The sequence below is a fragment of the Coregonus lavaretus genome (genome assembly GCF_964263955.1).
Source record: "Coregonus lavaretus genome assembly, chromosome: 22".
Taxonomy (NCBI): Eukaryota; Metazoa; Chordata; class Actinopteri; order Salmoniformes; family Salmonidae; genus Coregonus; species Coregonus lavaretus.
In genome coordinates this window covers 14,106,048-14,130,940 of record NC_140009.1, presented here as the reverse complement: position 1 = coordinate 14,130,940, position 24,893 = coordinate 14,106,048, and the positions used below count along the sequence as shown (strand labels likewise).

The 24,893-nt window shown below is 43.2% G+C and overlaps 2 protein-coding genes across 2 annotated transcripts; one reads left to right on the top strand and one right to left on the bottom strand.

Moving 5' to 3' along the window:
- Positions 1–575: 575 nt before the first annotated feature.
- Positions 576–18,370, bottom strand: nr2c2 (nuclear receptor subfamily 2, group C, member 2). Its single transcript, XM_084186828.1, has 15 exons — positions 18,251–18,370; positions 16,664–16,838; positions 15,837–15,935; positions 15,383–15,583; positions 15,125–15,230; positions 14,860–15,039; positions 13,238–13,385; positions 12,986–13,076; positions 12,707–12,852; positions 12,447–12,624; positions 12,178–12,299; positions 2,474–2,613; positions 2,151–2,288; positions 917–1,022; positions 576–773 (listed from the first exon to the last, which is right to left on the bottom strand). The coding sequence occupies exons 2-15, from the start codon at positions 16,721–16,723 to the stop codon at positions 599–601; spliced, it is 1,890 nt and encodes a 629-aa protein (XP_084042954.1). The 5' UTR covers positions 16,724–16,838; positions 18,251–18,370; the 3' UTR covers positions 576–598.
- A 4,522-nt stretch (positions 18,371–22,892) lies between these two features.
- b3galt4 (UDP-Gal:betaGlcNAc beta 1,3-galactosyltransferase, polypeptide 4) lies at positions 22,893–24,014 on the top strand (the record flags this gene model as incomplete). The annotated part of the gene is made up of 1 exon (XM_084186736.1): positions 22,893–24,014. The coding sequence occupies one exon, from the start codon at positions 22,893–22,895 to the stop codon at positions 24,012–24,014; it is 1,122 nt and encodes a 373-aa protein (XP_084042862.1).
- Between the last annotated feature and the right edge of the window lie 879 nt (positions 24,015–24,893).

The following is a 24,893-nucleotide window of genomic DNA, read 5'->3' as shown; positions in this document are numbered from 1 at the left end:
TTCATGTCTCAGTTTACTCATGTAACGACATTCAGGCAAGCGTCGCTCATTCTTACTCTATGTCGGCTAAGTGTTAAATACAGGTTATCGAGATTAGAGGCAGAAGCAAGCGGTAACTCGATCGATATACTTGTTGTTGAGCATGAATGTACAGTAAGGCTTGCATAAGTTAAAAGCATATTGAAAGGCTTGAGCGAAAAGGTAAACTTTACAGTACATTGGAGGCGTTTCGTGTCAGCCACGGGGACTCCTCCCTCTCCAGGGGGTTACGTGCTCTGAACTACGGAATCTGGACAAGAGACTCACAGTCCCATCATGCATCTCTTTCAGAGAACAATCAAACCCTCATCCAGGGGTCCTCATGGTTACGATGCATAACCACAAACGATGAGCAGACATTCTGGGAACAACACGGTCCGAAAGGGATTTCTCCATGACTTTGCATCTTGTGAAGAGTATTTTAATAACAACAAATGTTTGCAGGACAAAATATGGTGGTTTCAGAATGAGGGCATTTTTAGGGGGGGGGGGGGGGGGGGGGGGGTACGTGGTACAAGTCTAGAGAGGTTTGGGGGTGGATAGGGGTGTTGGCGGGGGGTCACGCTGTGGGACCGGTGATCTGGGTGTTGTAGTCTGCGGTCTCCATCTTGAGGATGTAAGGGATGATGCTGTCGATGGGCACGTTGCCGATCAGGCCGGTGAAGAATAGCTCTTCTGTGATGCTGGAGCTCATCAGACGCAGCGCCGGGAGACGCATCAGGATACGAGTCAACCTGGGAGAATCAATCAGAGAGAGACAAGTTAATACATGTGATATATGGATCCAATCAGAAAGAGATAGATTCACATATGAATTTATGGGACCTGTGGGGAGGGTTTTAGGATATATCAAGGTCCTGATTGGCATACAGCATACCTGTAGGTGTCATCTGGATAGGTCTTCTGCACATAGTCCTGCAGCTCCATCTGGGCTTTCTCCTGGAACTTCACTATCTGGCTGCAACTGTTCAGGCCTGGATGGTCTGATTAGTGAGACACACAATAGCTGTTTCCTAACAATACACTATGAGATAAATATGAGAAAATGTTATCAAATTATCATGTTATGCTTATCTACTCTTCTAGTTGATATACTGTACATATATATCCCTATGTGGGTTGCTCCACCAATTAGGTGCCTTTTGATTAGTGTAACTTGGTGAAAAGAAAACATTTTATTTCACCACATTTTTATATTCTGTCATAAAGAACACATGTTCAACTTAATAAAAAAACAAATTTTCCCATCTCAAGAGGTTAAAGAGAAAATAATACTATAGTAAGTGCCAAATAAAGTAACAGTGTTGACCGTAACAGGGTTGACGACTTCATTTTAAATCAGCCATAAATCCCCTTGTGATAGGGGAATGGAAGATTGTTGTGTGCAACAGGTAGGGGTAATTGAATGCAAGCTTCACCCGCTCGACCCGCTCAGTTTTCCACCACAAAACACCAGAAAATGGTCAAAAAGAGAAGAACCCGCTCACCTGCTTTTACACTATGATTTGACTATTTTTTTTAAAGGAATAGTTTCAGATATTAAAATGAGATTTCAGTTCACGTAACAGGGTTGACCTTAAAATGAAAAATGAATCACTAATCACATTAAATTAATAATAATCTTCAGAAATGACTTTGTCAAAGCAAAAAAATAACTAGGGCTTTACAATGATGGTGAAAAATGAGAAATGTTGGGATTAAGTGGGTTAAAATCTTCCTAGAAGTCACAGAGGACGCAAAGAGGGACATGTCAAAATGCTGAATTTTGGCACTTTAGAAAGTCTTTATTCATACAAAATGTGGTCTATATTAAAGGGCACTACAATTAATATGAAAGGCTTTTAAAATTGTATATTTGTGCACAATTTCTACTTAAAATATCAAAGGGACGCAAAAGGCACTAATTTCGTGGAACGACCCATGTACTGTATATGTCAAAAATAATTTTGCGGAGTAAATTGACTCTTATCTGATGTCAGATGTTTCTCATAGGGAATTTATATTTTCTTGACCACGTGACCTGACCAGGAGAATCTTGAGTCTCTAGTCATTGCCTGTGATTTATGATGTATTTCTAACATAATGTATGATGTTAATGGGACCATGCTCACCAGGGCTGAAGAGCACTATGGCCTTCAGGTAAGCATACTCATAGTTGTCTGTCTCCATCTTAACCATGCTGTTACAGAACTCCTGCAGCTTCCAGATGTGTTCCATCACCAGCTTCACTCTCTCCGCAGACACCTTATCTACAGGGGAACATCAAACAACACTTTACAACACATAAATAATTAGAAATGAACTTGTTTGTGGGGAGTTTGAGTCTTGCATCCATAGCTTCTGTATCTGTGTGTCTGATTGTATCAGGGTGTGCGTTTTGTGAATTTAGTGCGTTCACTGTTTTGTATGGAGATCTGGAGGTTTGATGGTGTACCGTCTTGGATGCTGTTCTGGAGGTGGTTGATGATGGCTTCCAGGATGGTGGAGAGACTCATGATCTGAGCACACTGAGCCAGCCCCAGAGTGAACAGCTCATTCCAACAGGCACGTACCAGGCTGGTGTTACTCTCCTGACTGAGACACACACACACACACACATACAGTTACAGGACTAAATCGAGATTGGTTGAGATTTTTGTATTTAATTAGGATCCCCCATTAGCTGTTGCAAAAGCAGCAGCTACTCTTCCTGGGGTCCACACAAAACATGAAACATGACATAATACAGAACATTAATAGACAAGAACAGCTCAGGGACAAAACTACATACATATAAAAAAAATAAAAAATACATACACACAAACTATCTAGGTCAAATAGTGGAGAGGCGTTGTGCCGTGAGGTGTTGCTTTATCTGTTTTTTTTTAACCAGGTTTGCTGATTATTTGAGCAATATGAGATGGAACGGAGTTCCATGCAATAATGGCTCTATATAATACTGTACGCTTTCTTGAATTTGTTTTGGATTTGGGGACTGTGAAAAGACCCCGGTGGCATGTCTGGTGGGGTAAGGTTGTGTGTCAGAGCTGTGTAAATTGACTATGCAAACAATTTGGGATTTTCAACACATTAATGTTTCTTATAAAAAGAAGAAGTGATGCAGTCAGTCTCTCCTCAACTCTTAGCCAAGAGAGACTGGCATGTATAACATTTATATCAGCCCTCTGATTACAATGAAGAGCAAGACGTGCCGCTCTGTTCTGGGCCAGCTGCAGCTTAACTAGGTCTTTCCTTGCAGCACTCGACCACACGACTGGACAATAATCAAGATAAGACAAAACTAGAGCCTGCAGAACTTGCTTTTTGGAGTGTGGTGTCAAAAAAGCATAGCATCTCTTTATTACGGACAGACCTCTCCCCATCTTTACAACCATTGAATCTATATGTTTTGACCATGATAGTTTACAGTCTAAGGTAACGCCAAGTAATTTAGTCTCCTCAACTTGCTCAACAGACACACCATTCATTACCAAATTCAGCTGAGGTCTAGAACTTAGGGAATGATTTGTACCAAATACAATGCTCTTAGTTTTAGAGATGTTCAGGACCAGTTTATTACTGGCCACCCATTCCAAAACATACTGCAACTCTTTGTTAAGGGTTTCAGTGACTTAATTAGCTGTGGTTGCTGATGGGTATATGGTTTAATCATCAGCATACATGGACACACATGCTTTATTTAATGCCAGTGGCAGGTCATTGGTAAAAATAGAAAAGAGTAGAGGGCCTACAGAGCTGCCCTGCGGTACACCACACTTTACATGTTTGACATTAGAGAAGCTTCCATTGCAGAAAACCCTTTGAGTTCTATTAGATAAGATAGCTCAGAATCCAAGATATGGCAGAGGTTGAAAAGCCATAACACATACGTTTTTTCAACAACAGGTTATGGACAATAATATCAAAGGCTGCACTGAAATTTAAAAGTACAGCTCCCACAATCTTCTCAAAATCAATTTCTTTCAATCAGTCATTTGTGTCAGTGCAGTACATGTTGAGTGCCCTTCTCTATAAGGATGCTGAACGTCTGTTGTTCATTTGTTACAGAGAAATAGCATTGTATTTGGTCAAACACCATTTTTTCCAACAGTTTGCTAAAAGCTGGCAGCAAGCTTATAGGTCTGCTGTTAGAAGCAGTAAAGGCTGCATTACCACTCTTGGGTAACGGAATGACTTTGGCTTCCCTCCAGGCCTGAGGACAAAGACTTTCCTCTAGGCTCAGATTAAATACAGTGGGGAGAACAAGTATTTGATACACTGCCGAATTTGCAGGTTTTCCTACTTACAAAGCATGTAGAGGTCTGTAATTTTTATCATAGGTACACTTCAACTGTGAGAGACGGAATCTAAAACAAAAATCCAGAAAATCACATTGTATGATTTTTAAGTAATTAATTTGCATTTTATTGCATGACATAAGTATTTGATCACCTACCAACCAGTAAGAATTCCGGCTCTCACAGACCTGTTAGTTTTTCTTTAAGAAGCCCTCCTGTTCTCCACTCATTACCTGTATTAACTGCACCTGTTTGAACTTGTTACCTGTATAAAAGACACCTGTCCACACACTCAATCAAACAGACTCCAACCTCTCCACAATGGCCAAAACCAGAGAGCTGTGTAAGGTCATCAGGGATAAAATTGTAGACCTGCACAAGGCTGGGATGGGCTACAGGACAATAGGCAAGAAGCTTGGTGAGAAGGCAACAACTGTTGGCACAATTATTAGAAAATGGAAGAAGTTCAAGATGACGGTCAACCACCCTCGGTCTGGGGCTCCATGCAAGATCTCACCTCGTGGGGCATCAATGATCATGAGGAAGGTGAGGGATCAGCCCAGAACTACACGGCAGGACCTGGTCAATGACCTGAAGAGAGCTGGGACCACAGTCTCAAAGAAAACCATTAGTAACACACTACGCCGTCATGGATTAAAATCCTGCAGCGCACGCAATGTCCCCCTGCTCAAGCCAGCGCATGTCCAGGCCCGTCTGAAGTTTGCCAATGACCATCTGGATGATCCAGAGGAGGAATGGGAGAAGGTCATGTGGTCTGATGAGACAAAAATAGAGCTTTTTGGTCTAAACTCCACTCGCCGTGTTTGGAGGAAGAAGAAGGATGAGTACAAGCCCAAGAACACCATCCCAACCGTGAAGCATGGAGGTGGAAAAAATTTTTGGGGATGCTTTTCTGCAAAGGGGACAGGACGACTGCACCGTATTGAGGGGAGGATGGATGGGGCCATGTATTGCGAGATCTTGGCCAACAACCTCCTTCCCTCAGTAAGAGCATTGAAGATGGGTCGTGGCTGGGTCTTCCAGCATGACAACGACCCGAAACACACAGCCAGGGCAACTAAGGAGTGGCTCCGTAAGAAGCATCTCAAGGTCCTGGAGTGGCCTAGCCAGTCTCCAGACCTGAACCCAATAGAACATCTTTGGAGGGAGCTGAAAGTCCGTATTGCCCAGCGACAGCCCCGAAACCTGAAGGATCTGGAGAAGGTCTGTATGGAGGAGTGGGCCAAAATCCCTACTGCAGTGTGTGCAAACCTGGCCAAGACCTACAGGAAACGTATGATCTCTGTAATTGCAAACAAAGGTTTCTGTACCAAATATAAAGTTCTGCTTTTCTGATGTATCAAATACTTATATCATGCAATAAAATGCAAATTAATTACTTAAAAATCATACAATTACATTTTCTGGATTTTTGTCTCTCACAGTTGAAGTGTACCTATGACAAAACATTACAGACCTCTACATGCTTTGTAAGTAGGAAAACCTGCAAAATCGGCAGTGTATCAAATACTTGTTCTACCCACTGTATATGACAGATAGTAGTGGATATAGAGTCAGCTACCATCCTCAGTAGCTTTCCATCTAAGTTGTCAATGCCAGGAGGTTTGTCATTTTTGATCGATAATAATAATCTTTCCACCTCTCCCACACTAACTTTACAAAATTAAACTTGCAATGCTTTTCTTTCATTATTTATTTTTTATGCATGAATACTATGGCTCACTGTTCGTTGTTGGCATTTCCTGCCTAAGTTTGCCCACTTTTCCAATGAAGTAATCATTTAAATAATTGGCAACATCAAATGATGAATAAGACATCTGATTCGATGAAAGATGGAGTAGAATTTGTCTTTCTGCCCATAATTTCATTTAAAGTACTCCATCATTCTTTATAGCATTGATCTTGGCTTCATATTCATTTTGTTGAGTTTAGTCATATCATTTCTCAATTTGCAGTAAGTCAGCCAGTCAGATGTGCAGCCAGACTTATTAGCCACTCCTTTTGCCCCATCTCTTTCAACCATACAGTTTATCAATTCCTCATCAATCCATGGAGCCTTAACAGTTCTAACAGTCAGTTTCCTAACAGGTGAATGTTTATAAATAACTGGAAGAAGCAATTTCATAAATTCATCAAGTGCAGCGTCTGGATGCTCCTTATTAATCACATCAGAACAACAAATATTTTTAACATCATCCACAAAAGAGTCACAGCAAAATCTTTTGTATGATCTCTGATACACTATTTTAGGCCCAGTTTTTGGAATTTTGGCTTTCCTGGATATGCTGCTCTGGCACCCCAATGGTGGAACAAGCTCCCCCACGACGCCAGGACAGCGGAGTCACTGACCACCTTCCGGAGACACTTGAAACCCTACCTCTTTAAGGAATACCTGGAATAGTATAAAGTAATCCTTCTTCCCCCACCCCCCATAAAAAAAAGGTGGTTGTCCCACTGGCTATCATAAGTTGAATGCACCAATTTGTAAGTCGCTCTGGATAAGAGTGTCTGCTAAATTATGTAAATGTAAATATACAGTGCATTCGGAAAGTATTCAGAACCCTTGGCTTTTTCCACATTTTGTTACATTACAGCCTTATTCTAAAATTGATTAAATATATATTTTTCTCATCAATCTACACACAATACCCCATAATGACAAAGTGAAAACAGGTTTTTTAAAATGTTTGCAAATTTGTTAAAAATAAAAAACAGGAATAACGTATTTACATAAGTATTCCTACCCTTTGCTATGAGACTCGAAATTGAGCTCAGGTGCATCCCTGTTTCCATTGACCATCCTTGAGATTTTTCTACAACTTGATTGGAGTCCACCTGTGGTAAATTAAATTAATTGGACATGATTTGGAAAGGCACACACCTGTCTATATAAGGTCCCACATTTGACAGTGCATGTCAGCGCAAAAACCAAGCCATGAGGTTGAAGGAATTGTCCGTAGAGCTCTGAGACAGAATTGTGTCTTGGCACAGATCTGGGAAAGGGGTCCAAAACATTTCTGCAGCATTGAAGGTCCCCAAGAACACAGTGGCCTCCATCATTTTCAAATGGACTATTCCTAGAGCTGGCCGCCCTGCCAAACTGAGCAATCGGGGGAGAAGTGCCTTGGTCAGGGAGGTGACCAAGAACCCAATGGTAACTCTGACTGAGATCCAGAGTTCCTCTGTGGAGATGGGAGAACATTCCAGAAGGACAACCATCTCTGCAGCACTCCACCAATCAGGCCTTTATGGTAGAGTGGCCAGACGAAAGCCACGCCTCAGTAAAAGGCACAAGACAGCCTGCTTGGAGTTTGCCAAAAGGCACCTAAAGGACTCTGACCATGAGAAACAAGATTATCTGGTCTGATGAAACCAAGATCGAACTCTTTGGCCTGAATGCCAAGTGTCACGTCTGGAGGAAACCTGGCACCATCCCTATGGTGAAGCATGGTGGTGGCAGCATCATGCTGTGGGGATGTTTTTCAGCGGCAGGGACTGAGATACTAGCCAGGATTGAGGGAAAGATGAACAGAGCAAAGTACAGAGAGATCCTTGATGAAAATCTGCTCCAGATAGCTCAGGACCTCAGACTGGGGCGAAGGTTCAACTTCCAACAGGACAACAACACTGAGCACACAGCCAAGACAACGCAGGAGTGGGTTCAGGACAAGTCTCTGAATGTCCTTGAGTGGCCCAGCCAGAGCCAGACTTGAACCCGATCAAACATCTCTGGAGATACCTGAAAATAGCTGTGCAGCGACGCTCCCCATCAAACCTGACAGAGCTTGTGACGATCTACAGAGAAGAATGGGAGAAACTCCTCAAATACAGGTGTGCCAAGCTTGTAGCGTTATACCCAAGAAGACTCGTGGCTGTAATCGCTGCCAAAGGTGCTTCAACAAAGTACTGAGTAAAGGGTCTGAATACTTATGTAAATGTGATATTTCAGTTTTCTAAAAACCTGTTTTTGCTTCATCATTATGGGGTATTGTGTGTAGATTGATGAAGAAAAAAAACGATTTAATCCATTTTAGAATAAGGCTGTAACATATGTGGAAAAAGTCAAGGGGTCTGAATACATTCTGAATGCACTGTAGCCACTATATTGTGACCACTGCATTCAATGGGTACAGATACAGCTTTAGAACAAAGTTCTACAGTATTAGTAAAAATGTGATCGATACATGTGGATGATCTTGTTCCTGTTGTGTTTGTAAACACCCTGGTAGGTTGATGATTAATAACCTGAACCAGATTACAAGCACTGGTTACAGTGAGAAGCTTCCTTTGAGTGGACAGCTTGATAAAAACCAGTCAATATTCAGGTCCCCAAGAAAGTAGACCTCTCTGTTTACATCACACACACTATCAAGCATTTCACACATATTATTTAGATACTGACTGTTAGCACTTGGTGGCCTATAGCAACACCCCAAAAGAAAATGCTTTAGATGTGCCAAGGGAACCTACAACCACAACACTTGACATAACATCCTCTCTAAGCATTACTGGGATATAGCTCTGAATATACACTACCGTTCAAAAGTTTGGGGTCACTTAAACATTTCCTTGTTTTTTTCGAAAGAAAAGCACTTTTTTTGTCCATGAAAATAACATCAAATTGATCAGAAATACAGTGTAGACATTGTTAATGTTGTAAATGGCTATTGTAGCTGGAAACGGCTGATTTGTAATGGAATATCTACATAGGCGTACAGAGGCCCATTATCAGCAACAATCAGTCCTGTGTTCCAATGGCATGTTGTGTTTGCTAATCCAAGTTTATCATTTTAAAAAGCTAATTGATCATTAGAAAACCCTTTTGCAATTATGTTAGCACAGCTGAAAACTGTTGTGAAGATTAAAGAAGCAATAAAACTGGCCTTCTTGAGGCTAGTTGAGTATCTGGAGCATTAGCAATTGTGGGTTCGATTACGGGCTCAAAATGGCCAGAAATAAATAACTTTCTTCTGAAACTCGTCAGTATATTCTTATTCTGAGAAATGATGGATATTCCATGCGAGAAATTGCCAAGAAACTGAAGATCTCGTACAACACTGTGTACTACTCCCTTCACAGTACAGCTCAAACTGGCTCTAACCAGAATAGAAAGAGGAGTGGGAGGCCCCGGTGCACAACAGAGCAAGAGGACAAATACATTACAGTGTCTAGTTTGAGAAACAGGCGCCTCACAGGTCCTCAACTGGCAGCTTCATTAAATAGTACCCGCAAAACACCAGTCTCAATGTCAACAGTGAAGAGGCGACTCCGGGATGCTGACCTTCTAGGCAGAGTTGCAAAGAAAAAGCCATATCTCAGACTGCCCATCTAAATCTTTTATTTTTATTGGCCGGTCTGAGATATGGCTTTTTCTTTGCAACTCTGCCTAGAAGGTCAGCATCCCGGAGCTGTGCTAACATAATTGCAAAAGGGTTTTCTAATGATCAATTAGCCTTTTAAAATGATAAACTTGGATTAGCAAACACAACGTGCCATTGGAACACAGGACTGATGGTTGCTGATAATGGGCCTCTGTACGCCTATGTAGATATTCCATAAAAAATCTGTCGTTTTCAGCTACAATAGCCATTTACAACATTAACAATGTCTACGCTGTATTTTTGATCAATTTTATGTTATTTTAATGGACAAAAAAATTGCTTTTCTTTCGAAAACAAGGACATTTCTAAGTGACCCCAAACTTTTGAACGGTAGTGTATACAGCAACACCTCCCCCATAAGCATTTCTGTCTCTTCTATAGATGTTATATCCTTGTATTGCTACTGCTGTATCATGAAATGAATGATCTAAGTGAGTCTCAGAAATGGCTAATATATTAATGTTATCTGACGTTAGCAAGTTATTGATTTCATGAACCTTATTTCTAAGGCTACATTTATTAATATGGGCTATTTTTAGCCATTTCCTGGGTTATCAGAGATATACAGTGGGGGAAAAAAGTATTTAGTCAGCCACCAATTGTGCAAGTTCTCCCACTTAAAAAGATGAGAGAGGCCTGTAATTTTCATCATAGGTACACGTCAACTATGACAGACAAATTGAGAAGAAAAAAAATCCAGAAAATCACATTGTAGGATTTTTTATGAATTTATTTGCAAATTATGGTGGAAAATAAGTATTTGGTCACCTACAAACAAGCAAGATTTCTGGCTCTCACAGACCTGTAACTTCTTCTTTAAGAGGCTCCTCTGTCCTCCACTCGTTACCTGTATTAATGGCACCTGTTTGAACTTGTTATCAGTATAAAAGACACCTGTCCACAACCTCAAACAGTCACACTCCAAACTCCACTATGGCCAAGACCAAAGAGCTGTCAAAGGACACCAGAAACAAAATTGTAGACCTGCACCAGGCTGGGAAGACTTAATCTGCAATAGGTAAGCAGCTTGGTTTGAAGAAATCAACTGTGGGAGCAATTATTAGGAAATGGAAGACATACAAGACCACTGATAATCTCCCTCGATCTGGGGCTCCACGCAAGATCTCACCCCGTGGGGTCAAAATGATCACAAGAACGTTGAGCAAAAATCCCAGAACCACACGGGGGGACCTAGTGAATGACCTGCAGAGAGCTGGGATCAAAGTAACAAAGCCTACCATCAGTAACACACTACGCCGCCAGGGACTCAAATCCTGCAGTGCCAGATGTGTCCCCCTGCTTAAGCCAGTACATGTCCAGGCCCGTCTGAAGTTTGCTAGAGTGCATTTGGATGATCCAGAAGAGGATTGGGAGAATGTCATATGGTCAGATGAAACCAAAATAGAACTTTTTGGTAAAAACTCAACTCGTCGTGTTTGGAGGACAAAGAATGCTGAGTTGCATCCAAAGAACACCATACCTACTGTGAAGCATGGGGGTGGAAACATCATGCTTTGGGGCTGTTTTTCTGCAAAGGGACCAGGACGACTGATCCGTGTAAAGGAAAGAATGAATGGGGCCATGTATCGTGAGATTTTGAGTGAAAACCTCCTTCCATCAGCAAGGGCACTGCAGATGAAACGTGGCTGGGTCTTTCAGCATGACAATGATCCCAAACACACCGCCCGGGCAACGAAGGAGTGGCTTCGTAAGAAGCATTTCAAGGTCCTGGAGTGGCCTAGCCAGTCTCCAGATCTCAACCCCATAGAAAATCTTTGGAGGGAGTTGAAAGTCCGTGTTGCCCAGCGACAGCCCCAAAACATCACTGCTCTAGAGGAGATCTGCATGGAGGAATGGGCCAAAATACCAGCAACAGTGTGTGAAAACCTTGTGAAGACTTACAGAAAACGTTTGACCTGTGTCATTGCCAACAAAGGGTATATAACAAAGTATTGAGAAACTTTTGTTATTGACCAAATACTTATTTTCCACCATGATTTGCAAATAAATTCATAAAAAATCCTACAATGTGATTTTCTGGATTTTTTTTCTCATTTTGTCTGTCATAGTTGACGTGTACCTATGATGAAAATTACAGGCCTCTCTCATCTTTTTAAGTGGGAGAACTTGCACAATTAGTGGCTGAATAAATACTTTTTTTCCCCACTGTACATAATATGGAAAAGAGCAAACAAAGCAAGATAATAAAATATACATTCAGCAGTCCATTAATCAATTGGGTGTGTGTGTGTGTGTGTGTGTGTGTTGCGGGGTTGAAGCTACGAACCCATAGGCTTGGGTTTGTAGCTTCAACCCCTCAGCACACACACACACACATGATGATGCACACACACACACACACACACACACACACACACACACACACACACACAGACAGTTCAAGTCACACACACATCAATACTAAAAGCGTAATAACACTTTGATAAGAGTGTTCTTACCCGAGAGCGGAGAATGCAGGGATGGAGCTTGCCCAGTGCATGGAGAGGAAGAGGAGGCGGGACGCTGACTCACAGATGTAGTGCACATTCAGATACTCTGGCATGGGGCTGGGCATGGTCAGCTATAGGCGGTACAGAGGGACCGAAAAAAATAGAGAGATAGAGATGTCAGGTTATTGAAAACACAAAGGTGACGTGCATACAAAAATAAATGGTTGAACACCAGCAAAATGTGAATACATTTTAAGTTTCAAGTTTAGATCCCCCACCTTGAAGCTGACGTGTGTGTCTGTGAGCAGCGGGCCCTCCACCTCAATGAGGGGGGTCACCTGGTCTTGGCTGATCACTTGGATGGTGGCTCCGCCCACACACACCCCTCCCTCCGCCAGGTTCTGCCCCCCCCCCGACTCGGATGGGTTCAGGGCTTTGGCCAGGGTGTCAAAGGCACTGAAGACACATACACAATACAGGAGCAATTACACACGCACACACACACAGACTTATTCTCACAGAGCCACTGCATGCGTACCGTGTTATCTCGCTAGCAGACTGCTCCTCCTGCTGGTCATCTGAGGTATCACTGTTGTTCAGGGACTCACTGAGGGAGTCGGTCAGGTTGGCCAGAGACGTCACCACGCTGGCAAGCGTCCCCAAGTCCCCCTGCCCCGACTCAGACTGGCGAGGGGGGCACATCCAGTGAGCCAGTGATGAGAATAACAACACACTCTGATTCCAATGACCAGTCCAACTCACAGCATGTCAGGACAGGGATTACACTGAGAATGTTGAGGAATAACTGAGTTTGTACCTTGGTGTCTGTGGCCAGCAGTAGTGTCCCGTCAGCCTGGATCAGAGGCTGCTGGATGTTCACCAGCATCCCTGTGTCTAGCAGACTGGATCTGCACACAACACCAGTCAGAGACCAAAGTCTAACCCACAGGACCAATCAGAGCCCGAAGACTAACCCAAAGCACCAATCAGAGCAGAGATTCTAACCCACGGGACAATTCAAAATCACATGATCAAGTAAGGAGACAAAGTAGCAATCTCAGTCTCTGACCTGGAGCCGTCACTGTCAGTGATGAAGGTTGGCGTGGCGATGAGTGGGCTCATCAGGTTCTTCCTGATGTAGATCTTCTCTGTGGACGCAGCACAGTTAACAGGCCTCTCTCTGGGCAGGTCAATGGGCTTCCTTTCACTCTGCACGGCTGAGAGCACACAGGACAGAAACACCATCAACAACACTAAAACCCTACAGCAGGGGTCGGCAACAGGCAGCGTGATTTTTTTGCTGGACCCCAAAAGTTCTTAGCAACAAAAATATCTATAAAAATTGCATTTAATTTAGAAAATCTGTTCCCAACCAAGTATTCCCACAAATATAAAAAGAGACATATCCCACTGGGCATAGATGTCAGTTCAACTTCTATTCCATGTTGGTTCCAGGTCATTTCATTGAAATGACCTGGCAACAACGTTGATTCAACCAGTGTGTGCCCAGTGGCATGTAATTGGCCCAGCGTTGTCCAGGGTAGGGGAGGGAATGGCCAGCAGGGATGTAGCTCAGTTGGTAGAGCATGGCGTTTGCAACGCCAGGGTTGTGGGTTCGATTCCCATGGGGGGGTATGAAAAAAATAATAAAATAATAATGTATGCACTAACTGTAAGTCGCTCTGGATAAGAGCGTCTGCTAAATGACTAAAATGTAAATGTAAATGTAATCAAGGTATGAAATGATTGTTCTTTTCAAATACAATCTCTTTTTGGGCTTAGTTGTGGTCAATTTGCAGTAGTGTCGAGCGATTAGTGCTTTTTGAAGTCGGTTAGGTTTCGGTTAAATTTGTACAAAAATATTCACGGTTTTCGGTTTCGGTAATTTTTTTACACATTAAATGCACTATTGTTGAATGCTGTAACAACACTGAATAAAACTATTAATAAAAGTCCCATGATGGTAGTGACTGCCCATAACTGTATATAATTATTATTATTAACCATCATATATTACTTTAATAAAATATTTGTTTTATTTGATGACTTTACTATTTCATTCCAAGTCATAATCTCATCTCTATAGAGCTGCTGCCTATGCTGTCTGACAAAATCACTATTTTAGTAGTTCTTCAAAGTCAATAAGGCATACTTTTATGACTGCTGAATACCAACTATCAATCACTTTAGATCTTTTATTTTCAGACTCGCGAAGCAACTGCTTTCTATCCCTTTCGATTGCATTCTCTCTTCTCTCAGTCTCTTGTGTCTGCTCCGCACAGACCGGACAAGTTTAAGCGGGTGCGCAAAGGATTATGGTCATTGTAGTTTATTACCACGTTTTCTGCACTAAACTATGTAGAATATTGACCTGTTGGAAACTACAACTCCCTACTACATCACACAGTTCAGGCTTCATCTGATTTATCTCTACAGAAACTGCACATCGAGCTCACAGTAAAAAAAACTAACGAAATGGAATTCAAATAATTGAACAGACGTCGGTCAATTAGTTGTTTAAAACCCGAAAAATTTACCTAACTTTAGATTAATCGCTCAGCACTAATTTGCAGTGTACAAATTATTATAATTATGTTCTGGCCCCTCGACCATCCTATCCGACAAAAATCTGCCTGCGACAGGAGAAAAAAATTAAACCAATCTTCATGTGCGTTCGCTGGTGTGCCTCACACTCCATCTTCATGCCCATGTCCAGGCATTTCCTCAGCCGGCAGAACTGACAGCGGTTACGGTGGTGCTTGTTGACAACACAGTCCTGATTGCTGCGGCAACTGTAAGTCAGGTTCTTTCTCACACTCCTCTTGAAGAAGCCTTTACAGCCTTCACAGCTGACAGACCCATAGTGACGCCCTGGACACAGAACAGAGAGAATGGGTTAGTGATATGAATGGGCCAATGGCCTGTGAGTGTGTGTGTGTGCAGTGTGTGTGCGTACCTGAAGCCTTGTCTCCACACACCACGCAATACTCTACAGGTTGAGGCCGGCCCACGTCCCCTGCCTTCCCCAATAACTGCTCCACCGACGCTGCATCTGTCACAATCTAGAACATCAGGAGGAGTAGAGGTCACTGAGGGGTCAAAGGTTACACAGTGTGTCATCTAATGCTGTGGTTTAGATTTGTGGTGTTATGGTGAATTCCGTACCTGTATCTGACTGTGATTTAGAATGGTGGTATTATGGCTACTTCCGTACCTGTATCCTGCCGGGTACCAGGCTGTCTGCGGTTGTGAAAATGATCTGCTTGGTGCCCTGGTTCTCTGGGGAGGTCAGGATGACTTTGCCCGTTCCAGAGCCATCAGCCGCCGCCAGGATGAACTGCTGCTTGGGCCCGCTGAAGGGATCCATGGTCGTGACTATCTGGATCTTCTGACCCGTCTGCTGGTCCGTTACAATCTGAGAGGGAGGGAGGGGGAGGGAGGGGTCATAATCCCACATCTATCCATCCAAACAACTGCTATCCCTTTAATTTAAGAATTTACAATTATTTAAGTTGTATCCAAATAGTTTTTAAAACAATATTTTGTTGTTAGTGGGATTTGGAATCTGTGTATATTATACATTTTCACTAGGGTGCAGTGTGTGTAGGCTATCAATAGGTGGCAGTGACTTCAAGCAGTAGCATGTCAATAATGTAGGGTATTGTTACCTGAATGTGTTGCGGTGTGGCTGAGGGCTCGTTAGAGATGATCTGGAAACGCTGTGGAGAGCCACTCATCACTGACAAGTCAGCGGGAGAGGTCTGCACCTGAAACACACAATACAAACACATTAACAGTCAGAACCTAAGATTTATGTGCAACACAGCACACACAAACACACAATACATGTGTGAGCAGCAGGGAAGCCAGCAGCCAGCAGCAGCTAGACAGAGGGAGGGGCTTGACTGTGCCCTCAGAGTGACCCCTCTCCTCTGAAGGTTAAGAGTGGCCTCTGTCTCCACGGCAACCAAGGAGACAGAAGTAACCTGCCATGCCACACAGAGCAGCATCGTAAAAGATGGTGGATAAATTAAGATAGTTCACTCAGGCCGTTTACCATTGAAAATGGTCAGTTCCGGTCTACTTAACTGGGTCTGTCTCCCATAGACACAAACGCAATAGCAGCAGTGTCTGGTCTACTTAGTTCAATGACTTTCATTGAACCAGACAAAAACAGGGGTGTTTTGCTTCCCTCTCTGGCAGTGTATTGCCTTTGTCTCACAAAGTGAATCATCTTTGAAAAGGAAGCATGGGATGGGTTAGGGTCAGGGTGCCCTTTCACATACACAGTACAGACACAGTCACACACAGAAAACCAGCATGCAAACAGAATTTACCTCCTTACAGCACACAAACATATCCTCTTCCATAATAACATAATAACCACACACACACACAGAAAACCAACATGCAAGCACAATTTACCTTCGTAGAGTACACAAACACATCCTCTCCCATAATAACACAACCACACACACACACACACGTCACTCACCTCCGCCACCTGCTCAGAGGCCACTATCTGCTGAGCAAGCACCTCCACATTGGTCATCATGGTGATGTAAGGTCATTAGAGGGGCCTGTCTGGAGCGAGGCCAAAGACATCTGTCAACTGCAGCGTGCAACCTCTCTTATATCAGCAGGCAGGGTTACGTTCAATAAGATCAACCCTAAGCAAACGTTTTCAAACAGAAAACAAACGTGAGCATTGTCATTGACCAAGTTCAGGTAGTACTTAATTTGCTTCGTACATTATATTTGCATCTTAACAAGAGTGTGCGGCTACAGCCACAAAATATAGCAACTTTAAGACGAATAAGTGCTTTTAACATAGAATTATCCCCTTGACTTCATGCAATTCAGCACCAAGGCCATCTCCCTCATTCTTTCTCATCTTTGATTACATGGTGTGGATTTCAGGCCCCTTGCTGCTCAGTATCCCAGCGATATGCCAGGCGAGGGTTATGCCCTGCCAGAGCTACCGTTGGTATCATCTTGCCCATTTCCCGGGTATTCTATTTTCATGTTCCCTTTTCTCGTAGGGATATGTGATAACCTCTTCTCATGCAAAGCCCTCTCCTTCAGAGATGTACACTCATGACCGATCTGTCCTCTGAGAGAGAACCTACTGCATCTTTTTCAGTGATTTGATTAAGGAGTGGAGGGCATAAGGGTGTAAGTGTACACTTCACAAGGTTGAAATTACACCTCAGACAGTACACCCCACACTTTCCAGTTCTAGATTTTACCAATCATATTGTGTGTGTTTGGGAGACTGAGAGTCTGTATCTTTCTTTCTTTATATCGCTCTCTGTGTGTGTGTCACATTATAGGAAGAAAAGGCTTTGATTTCAACCGCGGTGAGGACTGTCATTGGCTAAAGGATGGGGGAAGGCCATGGGTTCGTTAGCTCACTAGCCAAACGACGAGTCTATCAAAAACGAATTTCTTCCGACATTCAAACGGACAAAATGGAGAACCTGGCAATTCGCCAACAATACGGCAGGCAGCCATTCATTAAATGTAAAAATATGTATGTTTATATCGATGAGATACCCGTTATTTAACATATTATTTCAATAGCAAAACCCTGACATGAAAAATCGAAGCGCCCGCATATGCTTACGCGTGCACCCCTCAAAACAAAATTCCTTGTTCTCGAGATGGCAAAGGTAAAAGGGTCGGGTTCATCTGCGCGGTTGTACTAGCCGGCTAGCATTCTAGCTACTTGGCTGCACTGACAGCTACAGCTCATCTTTTGTCCTCGGCCTTAGAGCTTTATTTTGGCACGTTTATATATCCATTTATATCAAAGGTTTGACGCAGGGGACAGGCTTTTCAAAGGCGTTGTCACTGAATGGATATTTTAATTGCTAGAAGTAATACATTAAACGTTGAAATAAGATGAGAGATGACAGCACTGCCCAAGATTGACAACCATGCAGACCCAAGCCCACCACCGGCTAGAGCTGTCCCTCGAACAGCACAGCAGCAGACTACAACAAAATATCCTGGGTTTTTTTTGTCTCGACTGTGCCTTCACTAGCTTTAAACCGCTTAAATATTTTGGATGAAGACTTACCCCCGGATCAAAGATTGCAGATTTAGGTCTGGGTCTTCTATTTTTAAAAAAATATTTGTTTTTGTTTTTCTTCTGTAAAAGGTCATAGTTCGTGACCCCGTTCTGCCAGCATGTTTTGAGTTTTTTCTTCTTCCTCCTCGCGCGCCCTGCGCTTTTCTCCCTCCTAGCGCACAGCGCGGCGCTAGCCAGACAGGCTGACGTCAGCCTGTCTGCCTTCTTCAAAGGGGAGCTGATTGGTAGATTTTGTTGTCAATATTATAGGCCTAATCCTTGCATACATTCTTTATAATATAATATTCCTTAGAATAAGGTGAGAGGTGATTATGGTGTGTAAATCTAACCTATATGGTCTGTAAATCTAACAATTTATTGAATCTGACTGTAATAAGACTAATAATTGCACCTAGGGTGAATTCAGATAGAGTGGGACATCATATAAAATACATTTGCAAGTAGCCGGCCCCCACATCAACAACATTCTCAGTAATGGTTACAGAAACGTTTTACTTGCTATGACTGTGATATGTTGTTGTTTATCTACAGTTGTTTATCTTTAGTTGAACACACTGACTGTAAGTCACTCTGGATAAGAGTGTGTGCTAAATGACCAAAATGTAAATGTGTGTGAAAATTAACATGTCTAGGGGTCATGTCTAACCTAATTCTCCTAACCTGCTACATTAATTATCCTAACCTGCTGTATAGTTCTCCTAAACCTGCTATGAAAAGTCAATTTTGCCAAAAGCTGTATCCATTCTAGACAAAACCTTCTTTAGGGGCTGAGCTCATTAGAATAATACTCAGCATGCTTTGCAATTGTCCATCTTTTTGAAAATACAAATTACAGCTCTTGAAAGTATCTTGTTGCAAAATACATTGGAGTGTAGTTCAGCCCAGTATAATACAAATGACAAAACACTCAGAAGTAATTTAAATGCATATTTCAAATACATGTAACAGAAATACTGCCCATCTCTGAATCCTGAGGCGTTTATTTATTGGTCTGACAGGAGGAAATCTAAACTATTGTTACTAAGCCCTTGCAGAGAAACCACATGATCAAAATCACATCAATTCATTGGTGTAACATCATAGAGTAGGGCAGAGCAAGCTTCAAACAGGAAGCTCACCCTGCGAAGCACACGGTAAGATCAGTGACATAGCTTTTTTTCTGTTTTGATGTTAAGGTTATAAAACTGTCATAAATGATGCACTGTGCCAAATTGTGATGTAAATGGGCATACTATGTACTGGTGCATTAAAATACATAAAAAGTTGCCAATATTATGTTTCAATTTTGTAATTCAGTGTTTTTTTTCTGCTTTACCAACCATAGCTAGCTAAAGTAGGACAGCATGGAGTAGCTAACGTGGGACAGTCTTATAGGCTTCTCCATAAGGAAAGAGATCCAGTTTACACTAGGGACCCTCTGTACTTAGGTTAGGCAGGGCTCTGGTTCTTGTTGTACTATATCCTGTAAATGTTTTCTTGTAGTACTGTTATTTGAGTGAATTCAGAAAAAGTGGGACACTTTTTGCATTTCCGTCTTCTGTAATCTCTTCAGACATCTTTCCAACATATTAGCCCAACATGATACATTTCTGAAATCCTCAGATGTTTCCCAATCACACAAAATTGAATTGAATTGTCATTGGGGTACAATTAGGACTATAATAATGGTGTCCCAGTTTATCTAACCTGCTGTCCCAGTCTACCAAATGCGAACTGAAAATATGGTTTTGACTCAGTGTAAACAAATGGGTGGGTCATGCCTTCTGTGAATATGATATCATTTTTTTGTGTGTGTGTGTGGGTGATTAGGAAACATCTTGAGGATTTCAGAAATGTATCATGAGGTTACAGAAGACGGAAATGCTAAAAGTGTCCAACTTATTCCGAATTCACCCTATATGGTTCTTGTTATAGGCCCTAGTTCATGTGCGGTGCATATATATATTTCAGCTGGCTTTACATTGCTTTTCCAGGCTTCATTGCTTATATTGTTGTTGAAATAAAAATGTGTGTCCGAAGAATATGGCAGAACATCATTCATGGCACTTTGTTTTTATTGTGTTTTCTGAATATGTATTCTCAAAAACAGGTTGGTGGTCTCTCTGCCCACACATACCTGTTATTCTACTGTTACACTGTGTGAACTGTGTAATCTGACTGTAATTTAAGGCGTTTTATTAACCTACTATAATCTAAAAGCACATGCTAGGTAAAGGCAATATGGTGGCTGGCTGGCAGGTAAGAGCGTTGGGCCAGTAACCAAAAGGTTGCTGGATCGGAGGGTTGGGCCAGTAACCGAAAGGTTGCTGGAGCGATTCCCAGAGCTGACAATGTAAAAATCTTTCATTTTGCCCCTGAGCAAGGCAGTTAACCCACTGTTCCCCGGGCGCCGATGACGTGGATGTCGATTAAGGTAGCCCCCTGCACCTCTCTGATTCAGAGGGGTTGGGTTACTTGCGGAAGACACATTTCAGTGGAATGTATTCAGTTGTACAACTGACTAGGTATCCCCCTTTCCCTTTCCCTTAAACCTGTCCAGCAGATGAAGGGGAGTGGTTAGGAGAAGACGCATGGAGGTGCCTGCAGCCACAGGGTTTGGAATATCACTGTCACTCGTTCAATTGCACAGTGCCTACATGGGTTTGGATATTGTAACTTCATCAATCCCATCAATGTAGATCAAAAAATGACCCCATTCAAGTCCCAATTCCCTATATAGCGAGCCAATAGGTAGGCCTATAGGATGTCATGTGGGATGAAGACCATCTCTTTTTGTAAAAGCTTATGTCACATACACACCTTTAGCACTGATTAGTACTACAATGTAGTGGGGCAGGGTTTCCCAATCTCGGGACCCCAAGGGGTGCACGTTTTGTTTTTTGCCCAAGTACTACACAGCTGATTCACATAATCAACTACTTATCAAGCTTTGATAATTTGAATCAGCTTTGTAGTGTTAGGGTAAAAACCAAAACGTGTGTAAAAACCAAAACGAGGACCAAGTTTGGGAAACGGTGTAGTAGGGCTCATGAAGAAATATAGGCTACATTATGATCAAACATAAGTCTCTTCTGATGGTAATCAAAAAGCAATATTTATAAGCATACAAGTAGGCTAACATAACGCTCACTGTGTTATAACGCTCAGAAGGGTCAAAGATACTTGACAAGATAGGCTACATTTCCAAACATGTCCACAAGATGTCATACAACTATCAAGAACAGAATAATTGTCAAACGCAATAATATATTCTAAATCTATGTTATTCTAATATCTTCCCAACTAAGCCTATAGCCTACGAATAGTCCTACATTTAAAAGAGACACGCACGACCACAGGCAGTCTATCTGAAATACGCACATTTGCATGAAGTGACCTTATCAGTCTATCTTCAACATTAAGTGCATGGTACAGCCTGCATCCGGACGCGACGACATTGTTACTGCATTATGCTCAGTGGGGAAAATTTGAAGCTACACAATATTGCGGAGGGTAACAGAACCATGGACAGGATGTGTTGACACAGTCGTCTTCATTGGATTCAAGGTTTGATGTTATTGCGTTTTTATTTTATAGAGTGGGCAGCATTTATAATAATAATAATACAATCATATATATTCATATAGCGCTTTTCAAAGTCCCAAATTCGCTGTAGCTTACAGTTGATTGCTACAGAACGATGATAATTAATAGGCATCCGATATGTCTCAATTTCTTTGTAGCCTAATATAAGATCAGGATTGGGGTGTCTTGAAATAATAACTTCATATTTACATTTTAAAACAGTCAAATAAATGTAGTATATTTCATTGTTGCGTGCGTAACGCTCTTGTTGCCAAAACGCGCATGACGACTGGAGGCTAGTATCCAGTAGCCTATCAGTACCAAATCATGGTATACTGTTAAAATGCATTTTTATACGGAGGGGAAGTTCTGTAGTCTAAGTCTTATTGTTTTCCCTGTAAGTGGTTGGGAGAAGTTTTTAAGATTAGGTAAATCATTAACAGACTGCACGATGTCTCGGTTGGTGGTGGATGTGTAGTTGTATGTGTAGCCTATACGTGTAGCCTATGTGTTAGTGTGATATTTATGATCAGGCTATTTATATGGCAAGAATCAACTGCTACACCTCGTACATTTTTTAAAGGATCGGTCTAAGTGACAAAGCATACAGCTCATTCAGAAGCTTTGCCAGGGTCCTCCATTAGGAAATACTTTCTCTATTTCGGTTTCATTTGCGCGGAGAATAACGACAACCCTTTGACGCATGCACAGTGTTGTGGGAAATACAGCCATTGACAGCTCCAGGCAATGAGTGTGTGTGTTAACCCGATTCTATTTGCCTCTATAACGCGCAGCTTCCCGGTCCCGCTCTGGATACAGTGATGCAGCACTGAATGGCCCACTCGCGCCACCTGCAAAGTGACAGCATCCCTGAAACACACACCAACAACCTGGAGAGTTATCCGCTGCCAACCAACTGAGGTTCGAGAAAGCCATCCTAGAGACAGCAGGAAGTAAAACGAGGAAAGATAAGTTATAGAGCTGGAGTGAAAGAAGACCGGAGGATAAAGAGAGAAGGGGTGAGTTGTGGAGCTGCCTGAGTGCGGCAGTGTGGAGGTTGGCGGTCATGGTGGGGCGGGGGCTATGGGTGTGTAAGCCCCGCTTTGGGAAGCGGGGGGGCCGGTTCGGGGTGGTGCCTGCTCTCTGTGTGCTGATAGTCAGTGCTGCCCTGCTAGCTCTGCTCTTCGTGGACTCCATTGAGTCATGGGCCACCTCCATGAACATGAACACAATGGTAGAGGCGCAGGGGGGGATCATACCCCCACAGAGTGTCCCCCCAACCAGACCCGAGGAGTATCTCCTTATGCCCAGCCCTCTCGTCTGCCAGCGTGCCAAGCCCTACCTCATTGCCATGGTGACCTCCGCCCCAGCCAATCAGAGGGCCCGCCAGGCCATCCGGGACACGTGGGGTGGGGAGGTGGAGGTCAGGGGTCATAGGGTCATGACCTTGTTCATGGTCGGGGTGGCCTCTGACCCCGGGCTAGCCAAGCTGCTGATAGAGGAGGCCCGGGAACGAGGGGACCTGATCCAAGGGCGCTTCTGGGACTCCTACTCCAACCTGACCCTGAAATCCCTCTCCATGCTGAGCTGGGCCCGACGCTTCTGCCCCCAGGCCCACTTCCTGGCCAAGGTGGACGATGACGTCCTGTTCAACCCCGGGGCCCTGCTGCGCTACCTGAACAGGAGCACCGTGACCAACACCTACGAGCATGGGGACCTGTACCTTGGCCGGGTCCACCTCCACGTGGCTCCAGACCGAGACCCAGACAGTAAGCACTACCTCCCGAGAGGGGCGTACCCTGCCTCTGTCTTCCCCGACTACTGCAGTGGCACTGCCTACATCCTCTCTCGCTCCGCCCTGCTCAAGATCTCCCTGACGGCTGCTGCCTCACCTCTGCCCACCCCTCTGCCCCCCGAGGACGTGTTTGTGGGTTTGTGTGCCCGTGCGGCTGGAGTGCTGCCCTCCCACTGCCCGCTGTTCTCTGGCGGGCCCGCAGTACCCTATGGGCGTTGCTGCTACCAGGCCATGGTGTCCATCCACCACATCTCCCCCAGAGAGATGCTCCGGTTTTGGGCTGACATCCGCTCTCCTCCCCCCTGCTCCTGGCTGGGCCTGCGCGCCTCCCTGGGGGTCTGTAAAGTCCGGGCCATGCTGGGGACCTTTCTGGGGGTGGAGCAGGGGCTGTGAGGGGGGGTGTTGCTGTGCCTCTGCCAGGATTTCAATACTGTGAATAGCACAAGCGCTCTATTTCATTGGCTATGATAAGGAATCACTCTGCACTATGAAAATGTGCTTTTATTTTTATAGCTTTTTAGGAATACTTGAATGTATTTTATGTTATGTTATAATGCTGGCATTTTGTCAAAGCTGAAGGGATAAGAATCAGTAGTTGAAGGGAATTAGTGTGAAGATATATTTACGACTGTTAGAACAGACATACTGTAGATATGTAAATATTACTGACCAGGAAACACATAACCTACAGGATATTTGCCATTAGCGTAAGAATTTAGAGTAATGTTATCAATGCATAATGGAACTAACGTTCTACTAATGATTGCACATTTCAAGACAAGCATACAGTAATCAGCTTACTGTAAGACTGAAACAACCTGCAAAAGGACTTAGTAGCTATACTGGAGAGAGCCTATATACTATGTAAGATTACTAACTGCCTAAGTAGACTCAAGTTGCTTTCACCTCAGTTAGGAAAAATTAGCACTAAAGATGCATGAAGTCGCCAAAATGCAACTAACTCGTGCTTCCACTTTAATAAGTGTGGCACAGCGGTCTAAGGCACTGCATCTCAGTGCTTGAGGCGTCACTACAGACCCCCTGGTTCGATTCCAGGCTGTATCACAACCGGCCGTGATTGGGAGTCCCATAGGGCGGCGCATAATTGGCCCAGCGTCGTCCGGGTTTGGCCGGTGTAGGCCGTCATTGTAAATAAGAATTTGTTCTTAACTGATTTGCCTAGTTAAATAAAGGTACAAAATAATAATAATAATAATAATATGGTATAAATGATAGTTTCTCTCTTCCCCCACCCCTCACACACTCCAGATC